This window comes from Mauremys mutica, chromosome 1, assembly GCF_020497125.1.
Source record: "Mauremys mutica isolate MM-2020 ecotype Southern chromosome 1, ASM2049712v1, whole genome shotgun sequence".
NCBI classification, from domain to species: Eukaryota; Metazoa; Chordata; order Testudines; family Geoemydidae; genus Mauremys; species Mauremys mutica.
The window spans coordinates 300,959,956-300,973,940 of record NC_059072.1 but is presented as its reverse complement, the minus strand read 5'-3'; the positions used below and the strand labels follow the sequence as shown (position 1 = coordinate 300,973,940).

General features: G+C 44.4%; 1 protein-coding gene across 5 annotated transcripts in view; it reads left to right on the top strand.

Annotated features, from left to right (window-relative positions):
• Positions 1-13,700, top strand: part of ELF1 (E74 like ETS transcription factor 1) — a 146,790-nt gene extending 133,090 nt beyond the window's left edge. For all 5 annotated transcript variants that reach the window (XM_045012549.1, XM_045012536.1, XM_045012526.1 and 2 more), the window contains one exon: positions 11,995-13,700. In XM_045012549.1, coding sequence (XP_044868484.1) covers positions 11,995-12,613 — 619 coding nt within the window. In that variant the 3' untranslated portion in view covers positions 12,614-13,700. The remainder of the gene's footprint in view (positions 1-11,994) is intronic.
• Positions 13,701-13,985: the final 285 nt, after the last annotated feature.

Sequence of the window (13,985 nt, the reverse complement as noted above, 5' to 3'; positions counted from 1 at the left end):
CTCTTTTTCATTCTTAATTTCTGTGAAGCTCCTATGTTAGGACCATTTCAAAATGCACTTAAGGGAGAGAAAAGGTACATCTGATCCAGAAGTGTAGATAAATGTAATGATGAAGAATTTGGCAGGATATAAAAAAGAAAGTAGAGGAAAGTAGATTTAAAAAAAAGTAGATGGCTGCTTGTTTTCCACAAGACAAAGCAACTTCTGAGGAAAGCTTACTTATGTCAAATAAGATAAAGTTTTGAATTACAGCGTAGTGAATTAAACACTAACATTTAGCATAAAATTGAGAGACAATTTAAAGTTAGTCTCTCTTAGTGCTCTGTGTTTTTAATATTCCTTCATACACCAAAGAGCTTTAAAGCCTAACTGCAAAGCCCTTAAGTGCTGTATAACAATATGACTTCAGAGATAACTAAGGATTTAATTATTCATTCCTCTCAAAAAGTGACTCAGATAATACAGAAGAAGCACATGAAGAAATAAATGATCGAGGTCATGCAATGACACCTAAGTCAGGAGAACAATGCTATGAAACATTAATAGGGAAACAGTACAGCGATTTGTAGAGTAAGAAAGATAGATACCCATACTGAGCCACTTCAGGGTTACCTAGCAAAAACTTCCTGAACAATCTGCAAGATTTAATCAGGAAGGCAGGGAAGCAAAGACAATAATGCAGCCAAAAGTTGCAAAACTGCATGTTGCTATTTCAACATCCTGTTGTGTTTAAAATATTTCACAACTGGACTGTGGGCAGTAGTTTTAAAGGAGAAAAGGAGGAAGTAGCAGTAACGCTAGCATGAAGCTCAAATGAAATAACAGAGCTCTTAAACACTGTCTTAGACTCCTATATTACAGTGATGGGCAGCTGTTTTTATTTTTATTTTTTAAGCATAATGTAGAAACATTTCTGTGGAATCTGTGTTTACGCTTTGCTAGATATAATGACAAATCCAAGACACTCAGATAGATTAAAGAGAAAAATGATCTGGTCTAGTCAATATAATACATAATTAATTGTATAAGGTTTAGTAATTGATAACCAAAAAAAAGCAAGTATTATAGTTGCAGAGGTGCTTGGTAGATCAACATTAGAAATACATTTTAAAAACTGCCATCTGACAATGGTAGACTAGGTAAGCTATAAATTGAGGGGCTGATGAGTAAGGCTACGTTTTAGTCACAGGTATTTTTAGTAAAAGTCAGGGCCGCCCAGAGGATTCAGGGGGCCTGGGGCAGGGCCGGGTCTTCGGCGGCAATTCAGCGGCAGGTCCCTCTCGGAGGGAAGGACCCGCCGCCGAATTTCCGCCAACGAATGAAGTGGCGGCGGTAGAGCAGCCTAAGTGCCTCCAATTGCAGCTTCCCCTCCCCCCCCCCCGCCACTTGCGGCGCTTGTCCTCACCGGGTGGCGCTCTGAGGCTTTGGCAGAACTTCTGCCGCGGGTCCGTCACTCGCTCCAAGTCTTCGGCTGCACTGAAGGACCCACTGCCGAAAACCCGGAGTGGCTCGCGGAGCCCCTATGGGGCCTGGGGCAAATTGCCCCACTTGCCCCCCCTCCCCCCCCCGCCCGGGGCGGCCCTGGTAAAAGTCATGGACAGGTCACAGGCAATCAACAAAAATTCATGACCCATGACCTGTCCGTGACTTGTACTATATACCCCTAACTAAATCTTGGGGGGTGGGAGCTGGGGGCCATGGGTGCTGTGGGGGAGGTGGCCCGGGGGTGCTGGGGGGGAGGTTGGCCCAGGGGTGCTGCAGGACCCCCACTAGTGGTGAGGAGGGGTCTGGGACCCCAGCTGGTGCTTGGGCGGAGGTGGGGGGAAGGAGCGTTGGCGGGGCTGGCTCAGGCTCCCTACCTGGCTCCATGCCTCCCCAGAAGCGGTGACATCCCCCTCCCTCAGGTCCAAGGTGGAGGCATGGCCAAGGAACTCTGCGCGCTGCCTCCACCCCCAGTGCTGGCCCGCAGCTGCCATTGGCCAGGAACCGTGGCCAATAGGAGCTGCAGGGGCGGTGCCTGTGGGCGGAGGCAGCATGCAGAGCTGTCTGGCCATACCTCTGCCTAGGAGCAGAGGGAGGGAGATGTCACCGCTTCTGGAGAGCCCCTGAGGTAAGCGCTGCCCGGAGCCCTCACCCCGTCTCCTGCCCCAACCCCCTATCCCAGCCCCCTGCCCTCTCCCACACCCAAACTCCTGCTGTAGGGGGTGGGGGGGAGTGCAGTGTCCCGAGACTGCCCCAGCAGCGGCCAGTGCGATTGGCCCAGGTGCTCCCCGAACTGCTCAGGCAGCTCCTGGGCCAAGTGCACCAGCCTCTGCAGAAGTCACGGAGAATCCAGAAAGTCTCAGAATCCATGACTTCAGTGACCTCCGTGACAAACCCGCAGCCTTACTGATGAGCCATACAAATTCATTGGATGTTCCAGGCTGGTTACAATTGGTCTAGGATATATCTCAGGTCCAAATTCAAATAACTAAGTGTCCTTGTAAAGTTTTACCAGGGCAGTCTTGGGAGTTTTGATGAGGTTGAAAACGACACTTAATTTTTTTCGGAAATGTACAATTTAGGGTCTCTCTCTAGTAAGGTTCAAAATAGTTTTTTTCAGATACATTTATAGCTATATCAGTTTATACCCACACTCACCATTGCCTTGTAGGAACCTCCATAAAGGATCAGATCAGTGTTCCAGATAGTCTAGTGTCATGCCACATACAGCAGGCAGTAAGAGGAAGGTACAAGGAACCCCATAATGGACACAACCTACCCTGTGGAAGTTTTTCTGAGCTTACCATTTAGTGGTTGGCCTATACCTTGAAGCATGAGGGTTTCTATTCTTTTTAATTTCTTTATCCTGTCTAATACAACTTTGGATTGTGTTATCCATATAAATGTCTCATGCTCTTTAGTATCCTGCTAAGCACCTAGCTTTAGTAATATCTTGTGGCAAGAGTTCCATGTGCTTATCTACCTGTTGTGTAGAAAAGTTTTTCCTTTTTTAAGGTTTAAATTAGTTGCCTCTTTAACGTTTTCCAGCTGCCTTCTGAGGGGTAGTCTGTAGCATGCAGGGTTTCTGCTAATGGGTTTATTTTAAGAAAACAAAACTGCTTACGTTTGACACTGTAGTTATATTAGCTACAATCGTGTTTGAAAATTATTGTCAAACCAGATTTGTGCCTGACAGTCCTTTTTTAAACATGGCTGTAGCTAGTCAGTTTTTTCCCCAGGTGAGGACAGAACTTTCCAGGGACAAGATTGCAGTTCTTCTGTCATGACCTAACATAGGGCCTAATTCTTCCAAAGGTGTAAGGCAATATAGTTGTTTGTACCTGTAGAAAATGGGTATAAAATGTGTAAATGAGTTAAAAATTCAGATTTGGTAGCATTCTACACCTGCGCATAGGTCCTGGTACTCAGGGTGCTGCTGCACTTCCTAGTCTGAAGTGGTTTCCGTTATATACAGGGTTTACAGTTTGGTTCAATGGCTCTCAGCACCCCCACTATAAAAATTGTTCCAGCACCCCTGCACCCACGTTGCATAGGTGTAAATGACTGCACCAGCTGCAAGGCAGACTATCTCAACTTCACGTTCTCCATCATTTATAGCTTCTTTTTGTTACATTAGTGTTCAGTAATAAACTAGCAACAGCATAGAATGATGCCCTAGAGCAGGGGCACCCTGGTGGGCCGGGCCAGTTTGTTTACCTGCTGCGTTGGCAGGTTCGGCTGATCGCAGCTCCCACTGGCCACGGTTCGCCATCCCAGGCCAATGGGGGCGGCAGGAAGCCGCGGCCAACACATCCCTCACCCGCGCCGCTTCCTGCATTGGCCTGGGACGGCGAACCACGGCCAGTGGGAGCCGTGATCGGCTGAACCTGCTGACGCGGCAGGTAAACAAGCTGGCCTGGCCCGCCAGGGTACTTACAACCGCGTGCTTGAGGTTGCTGACCCCTGCTCTAGGCCTTGCAAGCCCCATTGTCACTGTACAGGTTAGCAATAGGCACACCCCAAACCTCAAGGCCTATGGGGGTTTCCCTGGAGAGTCCAGTGTCTGCTCCACTGGACAATTGCATTGCTCACAGATTCGCTGCTTCCAAAAAAGCAGCACACCCCAGCTTACCAGTTCCATGTCACATCACCACTCTTCTTGACACACAGCACTGAGAGAGATATTTATAGAGAAAACAACTAAATGTTTATTTAACAAAGTATAAAGATTTAAGTGATAGCAAGTAGAAGTATTGGAAAGAAATGGTTACATATAAAAGTCATAACACCCATTCCGAAACTTCTAGAAGAGAAATGATCACCCAGAGTTATTCCAGTGTTTTACAGGCTTGGCTGTGATCTTCCATTCATGAGGAAAATCGTGCTATCAGCTTGCCTCCTCAGCGAAAGATCCAGGGTGTCTGTACCCCCAGATATATCAAAACAATCCATTGTCCTTATTCATAAGCAGGATTCCCCCTGACAATTGTTTTTTTCCTGTATACTGCTTTCTTGTAGATTTCGCAATCTCTTAATCAGCATCTGACTCAGCATGCAGATAGGCCTGCATTGTGGGGCACACAGTGATGAGACAGGGAGATATGTCTTGCCACCCCCTTCCTGAAAGGAACCTGTGTCCTGCCTTAGTAATATAATTTTCAGTTTAGATACATAACCCCTTAAATATTATCCCTACATAAGTTTCACCATGATGACCAGTGGGCTACTGGCTCTCAGACCACACATGCTACCCTTTTGTGAATTATTATGCACATATCCAACCCAGGGGATCCCTGTAAAATCTTATGCACCCCATATCCCTCTGCCAGTTGGCATCGAGAATTCACTGAGTCACAATCACCATGGCTAGGTCCTCATTCTAGAAACAAGGGCACAGTTTCCTGCTAGCCAAAGATGAAAGATGTTGTTTTTAGCCACTATTTCAAGGTGTTCAGGAGCAGTGATTAATTCAACAGGACCCCAAGACAGTGCACTGCCTGGACCTGAAGAGGACAGGAACCTTTCAAATATCTACACTAGCCAAATTTTGTAGGCCTTTTTAATTATAAAATGACATGGTGATAAAAATGCCTGTGCCCTGTCTATAGTACAGCTTAACCACTGGTAGCATGAGTGCAGTTATAGTGATGCTGAAAAACAGGTGCAGATTTGCCTGTTGTAGACTTACCTACAGAGGAGGAGAATTCATCAAAATACTTCCCTCATCTTGCTTATTGTACCATGTGTAGTCACTTATACTTGTGCAAAGTGTGTAAAATGCTACCAATCTGATTTGGTAGCATTTTGAACCTGCTTCATACTCACTTTGCTCAGGTGTAAATGACTATCCAAAGTGAGGGCAATGAAGAACCTGGCACTGTCTTACCCAGATTTAGCATGAGCCAGCTGCTTTCCATACAGGTTCCTGTTTCTTTCAAATGCTAAGCCAGCTGGAAAACAACCCTATCTATGATGAATATGAAAGAGCTGCAGACCTGGGTGTAATCAGCACACTGAGGTCGTCGTAGACCATAGCATTTCACATCAGCGCCTTTCGTTCTCACATGAATGTTGAATAAGAGTGGTGACAGGTGAGTGTCCTCAGGGAAGAGAAGCAGCTATCCATCAGGGCCCTCTGGGACATCTGAGAAGAAATGAACAATGCCAGTTTAATATGATTTAGACCATAGGTGCTTTGCTTCTGTTGGTGGCCTAAGGTATAGGCGCCAACTTCTCCTGGTGCCAGGGGGTGTTCATGCCCCCCCTGCCACCACTGACAGCACCCCCATTCCAACCCCTTCCCCAAATCCCCACCCCAGCCCTGCCTCTTCCCTGCCTCCCCACTCCCTCCCACAGCTTGTTACGCAAGTGCTGGGAGGAGAAGTGGGGATGGTGCGCTTGGGGGAAGGCAGAGGCAGAGGTGAGCTGGAGTGGGGTGCTTGGCTGCCAGTGGGTTTTGGCGCCTATGGCCTAAGGAAATCCTCCATCAGTTTAATCAGTGATGTCTCTGACCTATCCCAAATGGAAACCTAGCTAGGAGTCTAAAATACTGGTGATCAAATAGCCACTGATATAATGCTCCTCAAAAAAGAGAGATTAAAGGTAGGTGACAGATTATTAGTTGCAAAGAGTGGCTATGTCAGGTGGTTTTTGTTTGTTTTTTGAGTACGCTGGACTATGTCCCATGTTTAAAGGTGACAGAGAAAATCCCTTATTGAGGAATTGGTCAACAATGGGCTGATGTGATCTCTGCAGGCTTTCACCAAAAAGGTCATACATTCTTTTTGCTGGTGATACCAAATATTTTTCTTGATGGCATTTGGCCCAATCATAAATGCATTAGGAAGGGTGCTATGATCATAGCTTTCAACTCTCACTTGATTTTCCTGCAGGTGGGAAAAGACCGTCTCAGACTGTTTTGCTGTTTGCTTTAATTTCTCCTGCAAGAAGGATCAGAGCTGTTTGCAGTGGGAGGTACCTGAGTCTTTGGTTGTGCAGAAGCAGTTTGAATTTATGTAGTTACCTTTCTTTCCAGGACAGTTCTGCTGGTCATGTTAGCAGGTACTATAGCAGGGATCGGCAACTTTTGGCATGTGGCCCTGGCGGGCCGGGCCGGTTTGTTAACCTGCCGCGTCCGCACATTCAGCCGATCGCGGCTCCCACTGGCTGCGGTTCGCTGCTCCAGGCCAATGGGGGCTGCGGGAAGCGGCGCGGGCCGAGGGATGTAGTGGCCGCTGCTTCCCGCAGCCCCCATTGACAAGCCTTATGGCTCTACCATTTACTTAATACATGACCTTAGGCAAGGTGCTAGACAAGAAAGGGGAAGGTTCTGACCTTCCTTTGGAGGAGGGGATGTTAAGGTCCAGTATAAAGGTATCCAGTGACCCTTTCCCCCACCATCACCTGTGTACCTAAGCAGATCAGCAGCTCCAGTGTGTCTGGGTGTGTGTGCAGGCGTCTGGTGATCACTAGGGATGTGTGAGGTCTTAGGCCAGTCTATTAGAGGCACTGGTGTGGGATGCACTGCATGCCAACAAGATTTTCACATTAGATATGACTTGTACAAGTGGATTTACTCCAGTGAATCTATCTTAACTCTGGCATCTGAAGTTGGCTCTAAATTGCATGTCATGTGCATCCCCCCTCCCTAGCTCTCCTGGATTTACATTGTATCAATCAATTGGATGAGTGGAGGAAATCTGGGGAAATTTCATCTTTTCCTTCTTAAACTATCTGTTCCTACATCTGTATGTTGAGTAACTTTTATGCTAGGGAATGATTTCTCCTCAGTTCCTCTCACTCTCTGTTTTTCTTTATCTTGCATTATTTAATTTGCTAACTATATTGTTAAACACTGCTTACCTTGGCTTGTAGCTTCAAGATCTTTATAGGATTTTCATCCCCTTCTTTGCGTTTTAGAAGTTTCACAAATGAATCAATATGAATAAACTTGTTTCTGTCACCTGTCAGCTAGTGTTTGCAACAGCACTCTTCATCTCCAGATCAGTGACTGTGATGTTGCACAACACTAGATTATAACCCCACCCAATGAACCAATGAATGGATTTTTATCATTTCCCTGCCAGCAGGCTGAAACGAGGTATGGAACATGTCTCATCTTTTCCTCAGTAATAATCAGAATCTGTATTTTTTCAGCAGTATTTCCTCTTAGCCAGTATTGCTCAATAGTCTTGTTTTTTAAAAGTAGTAGCTTCTGAAAGACTCTTGATAGTGTTCCACTCACAGACTTGTGCAGTAGCACAAGAAGTATAGTAGCAATGGTAAAATTATTAACAGAGCAAAACATAACAGAAAACAGAGCTGTCTAGAAAAATTCTAGCTGCCTGGGTTTTGGCTGAGTAGTTTGGAAGGTAGGGTTTGTTGAATGAGTAAAATGTCGGTATCTTTTCAGTACTATTTGCAGTAAGGGTGGGCAAATAAATTTTTAGTCTGGGCTGGTAGACTTGTGTCTAAATCAGCCTTGTTAAAGAAAATCTACTTGCCCATCTTTACTGTAAACATCAACAAATGCAGTTCCATACAACACACACTGTGCATGAGCACACACACTTACCTCACTCACTACTTGGTTGGCTTCCTTTCTCCCAGCATCCCACATTCCATCTTTCTCTTCAGGTTCTCACAGTGTCCTCATTACTGTAATATCTGAGCACTCCAGAAGGGCATTAAGCAATGAGACTTTTGCAGTGTGGTTCTTTCTCCCTTTTGTGCCTTAGTCATACACACCCCCAATTCACTGTCATTCATTCCTCTCCCCACTCTGTTACTGCTCATTATCCTGACTTGATCACCCTTCCAGGAATGTGCTGGCCGCCACTTCCCGCAGCCCCCATTGGCCTGAAACGGCAAACCGCGGCCAGTGGGAGCTGCAATCGGCTGAACCTGCAGATGCAGGTAAACAAACTGTCCCGGCCCGCCAGCGTATTTCCCTGATGGGCCACGTACCAAAGGTTGCTGATCCCTGTGCTAAGTCATGGTATCTCCCAAGCAGGGCTGGCTGTTCAGTTTTTGCCGCCCCAAGCAGCGCGCCGAATTGCCGCCGGACAGCGGGGGGCAGTCCGTGTGCCCTTAGGGCGGCAGGCGCGTTTCCGCCGTGGCGGCAATTCGGCGGCAGCTTCTATGTTTAGCTGAAGCTGCCGTGGACAGCTAAACATAGAAGCTGCCGCCGAATTGCTGCCACCGCGGAAATGCGTCTGCCGCCCTAAGGGCACACGGACTGCCTCTGCCGCCTGCGGCGGCAATTTGGCGCGCTGCTTGGGGTGGCGAAAACACAGGGACTGCCGCCCCTTGCAGATTGCCGCCCCAAGCAGCATCTTGGAATGCTGGTGCCAGGATGCCAGCCCTGCTCCCAAGGACCACCCACTTGTGGTGTCAAAATGAGGTGTTACTCGCAGTGCAGATATGTGACCCTCCTTGTTTCTTGAGGAATGTAATTTAACAACATTAGCATTTAAATTAGCATTGCTGCGTGTTGAAGTTAACATCTCATTGAGATGAACAGAGTAGTTCATTCCTCTCAAAGATACTGTTCCAGGCTCTCTGTGGTCTTATTTTTGCTTGGGTAACATTGTCATTTTTGAATTTTTCTTTGCAACCATAACAACTAGACGTACTTTTTTATTTTAAATGAAAGCTGAAATTCTGGAGAATATAGTTGTAGCTTCAGAGAAGAGCTGGTATGGTGTATAAGACCATCAGAACGGGAATATTGGGTCAGACCAAAGATCCATCTAGCCCAATATCCTGTCTTCTGACAGTGACCAATGCCAGGTGCCCCAAAGGGAATGAACAGAGCAGGTAATCATCAAGTGATCCATCCCGTCTCATATTCCCACCTCCTGGCAAACAGAGGCTAGGGACACCATCACTGCACATCCTGGCTAATAGCCGTTGATGGACCTATTCTCCATTATCTTAATCTAGTTCTTTTTTGAACCCTGTTACAGTCTAGGCCTTCACAACATCCTCTGGCAAGGAGTTCCACAGTTTGACTGTGCGTTGTGTGAAGAAATACTTCCTTTTGTTTGTTTTAAACCTGCTGCCTATTAATTTCATTTGTGACCCCTAGTTCTTGTGTTATGAGAAGGAGTAAATAACACTTCCTTATTTATTTTCCCCACATCAGTCATGATTTTATAGACCTCAATCATATCTTGCCTTAGTCATCTCTTTTCCAACCTGAAAAGTCCAAGTCTTACTAATCTCTCCTCATATGGAAGCCGTTCCATACTCCTGATCATTTTTGTTGCTCTTTTCTAAAGCTTTTCCAATTCCAATATATCTTTTTTGAGATGGGGCGACAACATGTGCACGCAGTATTCAAGATGTGGGCATACCATGGATTGATATAGAGGCAATATGATATTTTCTGTTGTCTTATCTATTCCTTTCTTAATGATTCCCAACATTTTGTTTGCTTTTTTGACTGCCACTGCACATTGAGTGGATGTTTTCAGAGAACTATCCACAATGACTCCAAGATCTCTTTCCTGAGTAGTAACAACTAATTTAGACCCCATCATTTTATATATATAGTTGGGATTATATTTTTCAATATGCATTACTTTGCATTTATGGCCACAGATTGGATGTTTTGGAGCTCAGATGTTAACTTCAGCAGCAGCTCTTCAAAGCTGCAGTAGCCACCTTAACCTTCCATCCCAGTGGGGTCTCCTACCCCTGAGGGAATTCTGTGCTAAAAAAATAAAAATTCTGCACACAATATTTGAAAATTCTGAAAGTTCCGCATTTTTGGGTCAAAGTATCACAATATAATCATGCCAGTTCAATTATTTTGATGATTTATTTCAAAATATCTGTCAGCAAGTACATCTGTTAACAGTACAGCCCCCAAAAGAACAAAGATTCTGGTAATTTATTTTTTGACAAAGAGATTCCTTAGTAGGCATATTAATACAGAACTTTGTGTAATTCATTTTAATTACAATACAGAACTGTATTTCCTGCACGTCAGAAGCAATGCAAAGACTTGGGGGAGTCAGGGGTAATGGACGAGCTGAGGGAGAGGGAAGGAGCCTAGGAGTGAACCTGGAGGGTGTTGGGTGTGGGTGGGAGAAGGTTTTTTTGGGGGCAGGGATTGTTAGGTAGTTGGGACGCCTCCCTCATGCAGACCCTGACTAACCCCAAGCCTCTCCCATTCAGTCAGGCACGTCTGCCCCTGTCCCTACACTCCCCATCCCTGTGGGTCTCTGCAGATCCCCTCCCCAGGCTCAATGCTGTCACCCACTAGCTCCTGAGCCCATGCCCATCTGCCCCCACCCCCACTAGCCATTCTGAACCCCAGTCTGTGACACACACACACACACACACACACCCAACAGCCCTGTGTGCCCCACTCTGTCCTAACCTGGCTCTGCAGGCAGGGTTCTATGAACTTCTACTCCTTGGGGAATTCTGCAGGACTGGGCATAGAATTTTGTAGTTTCCCATATAAAATACATTTTGCCTAAGAAGTGCTGCCATTCTGCCTTTTGCCCACCAGAAGCAAAAGCAAAAACTGCAGCACTTCTTAGGCAAAATGTTTTTTATGCAGGAAAATACAAAATTATGTGAGACAGAGGAATTCTGCGTGAGTAGTCTCCTTGGGTGGTAATAGCTGCCTCAGTGCCTTCCCCTCCATCAGATTTTAAGTCTTTTCCTGATGGCATGTGCCAGCACCTTTCCTCCGAGCTGTTCCAATTGCAGTGCCACATCCCTCATCTCCATGGAGGTGCTGGGGGCTCTTGAAGGTTGGTCACATTAGAGTTTTTACCTTGAGTTAGCTGGCAATGAACTGTAGGTATTTTCACTTTGTGAAAGCTATTGAGGGTGCATCCCCAAATGTTTCTTCCAAGATACGTCATTTTGTGGTTTTCTGCACAAACTGTAAAGGTTTAAAAAAGAAGTGTGTAGGCAAGTCCATAGGGAAGGAGCCACTGGCACTGCTTCCCTCCCTCAAAGGAGAGAAGGGTATGTGGAGGGGTGGAAGTGCTTGAGTGGACACTGGCTGCAGTGGCCTGAGGCTGGAGACAAAGCAGGCCTTGCCCAGGGAATCTTCTGGGCTCAGCCACCTAAGCCTGACAGAGTGATTGAGTTGAGAGGGTTCAACAAGGGCCATTGTAGATACTCGCTCACTTTCTTTGCTGCTGAATGGAGAAAAAGTGAGTAGAACTCCCTTTACTGGCAAAGAATACAGTAGTGGTAGCTGCTCCCACATTGCTGGCCCCAACAGCTGTAGCATCAGTTAAGTTCACATTTTTGATGGATTTAAGTTTATTTTACTTACTGTAGGAAAACAAGTATGTGGAGAGAAGGTAGGTGCTGATGGATTTCAACCAGAATCAAGTCCAGTTTTCTGTGGCTGGAAGGACAGTAGTCCCCCCTTGCCTTTCTCCTCCAAATTAGTAATTTAAGTAGCCTGTGTTGCAAAACGCTCATTCAGCAATAGATCATGGAACATTCTAACATTTTCCTGTTTTCTAATCTTAATAGGACTTTACAGACCCCAGCCCAAGTTCCAGTGGTTGTTTCACCTGGAAACCAGCAGTTGCATACTGTAACACTCCAGACAGTGCCTCTTACAACAGTGATAGCCAGCACAGATCCAGCATCAGCAACAACATCCCAAAAATTTATTCTCCAAGCCATTCCTACTTCGCAGCCAATGACAGTACTTAAAGAAAATGTCATGCTGCAGTCTCAGAAGCCAGTCTCCTCTTCTTCATCTATTGTCTTTAGCCCAGCCCAAGTTCAACAGGTTCTCACCAGCAATGTGCAGACCATTTGCAATGGAACAGTCAATATGGCTTCATCTTCATCCTTCAGTGCTACTACTCCTGTGGTAACTTTTTCACCTAACAGTTCACAGATGGTTGCTCATCCACCTGGCACAGTGATCACTTCAGTTATCAAAGCACCAGAAACTAAACAAACTGTTATACAAGAAATGATGAAAGAGGAGGTAGAAGAGGACACAAAAGATGATACTGAGCAGTCAGAGCAGAGGTTCCAGCAGCAGCCTTTTGTGATGGTGGTATCCAATTCAAATGGATTCCCATCTAACATGCAAGTGAAACAGGAAAGTGAACAGTTGGAATCCAATTTATATTAATAAAGAAAAAAAATCCCTGTGGATGATTATTTTCATAAATGTGATGGGACCTTTACAGTTGTGTGTGTATGTGTATATATATATATATGAAGCAGATGTTACAAAGCTACTTAATTTCTACAGTTAATTGTTAGAAGTCATGCATTAGAATGAGTTTTGATTTTCTGTTAATTGCTAAATGTTATAAAAACATAAAATTATATAGTACTCATTTTTCAAAACACAAGCATGAAGGAACATGCATTTTATACTATGAAGACTTTTTCTTGATTTTTTTTGCCAAATGTTCCAAATTTCTTACATATTATGCATTTTCAGTCTTGCTAATTTACATTGCAATACAGTATAATATTTTCTGTTTAATCTGTAAATGTGTCATTTAACTTTTGAAACAACCGATACTTTCTACAGAACAGCATTTTCATTCCATGTGTGTGAATCTTATCAAGTTTACCAAATACCTATTGCGTACCAACGAACTATGTCAAATTTTACTTTGAATAATGGACAGTGGCAACCAAGCTTCCTCCTGTTGCATTTTTGCAGCACAGTCATTTGGGTGTGCAAAATAAAAATACACTCCCATTATGAGAATACATAAAGCATTTACATATACCAATAATGGATAGTGCCAGATCTATATTTTTATATACACACGTCAAATATACTTAATTACAGAAACTAGTGGCATTGCTACAGGTGCAATTATTTCATACTATTTTGTGGCTATGAAGTTAAACAATCTTGCTTTCTATTTCAGATTATTTTGTAGGGGGGGAAGTGAAATGTATACAATTTATGCAAGTGTTCTGAGATTAATACTTTTATGAGTTCCTTTTTCAATTGTAAATAATGTACATTTAATTTCACAAGAAAGTTTTTCAGCTAATTTGTTTCCATAGAGCAATTTTTGATAGATACAAATAAGATCATTATGTTTAGAGGTCTAATGTTATATGTATTCATATTACAGAGTGAATTTGTATTTAAAGACAGATTTTTAAATGACAGAACCCTACTGAACCTGGGTTCTTTGTCTTTTGTATTTTAATTGGTTTATTATGAAAATAAATCAAGTTTAAATTTTTTTCTGTATTTACTCTAGAGTTTTCTTACCAACACATGAGTACAGTGTTTCTGGCAATCTGAACTGTATTGAGAAATAGAGCAATATGATTAATTAGTGATGGTCTGTGATTTGGAACACAGTAGATGAGCACTTCAGGAATCAGTTCAAGAGAACTCGGGGTGAGAAATTGATTCTCAAGCTGTTTGTCTGAGAATGTGACAGCACTATGTAGTACCAGGGCCGCCCAGAGGATTCAGGGGAAAGCAATTTCGGGGGCCCCTTCCATAAAAAAGTTGCAATATT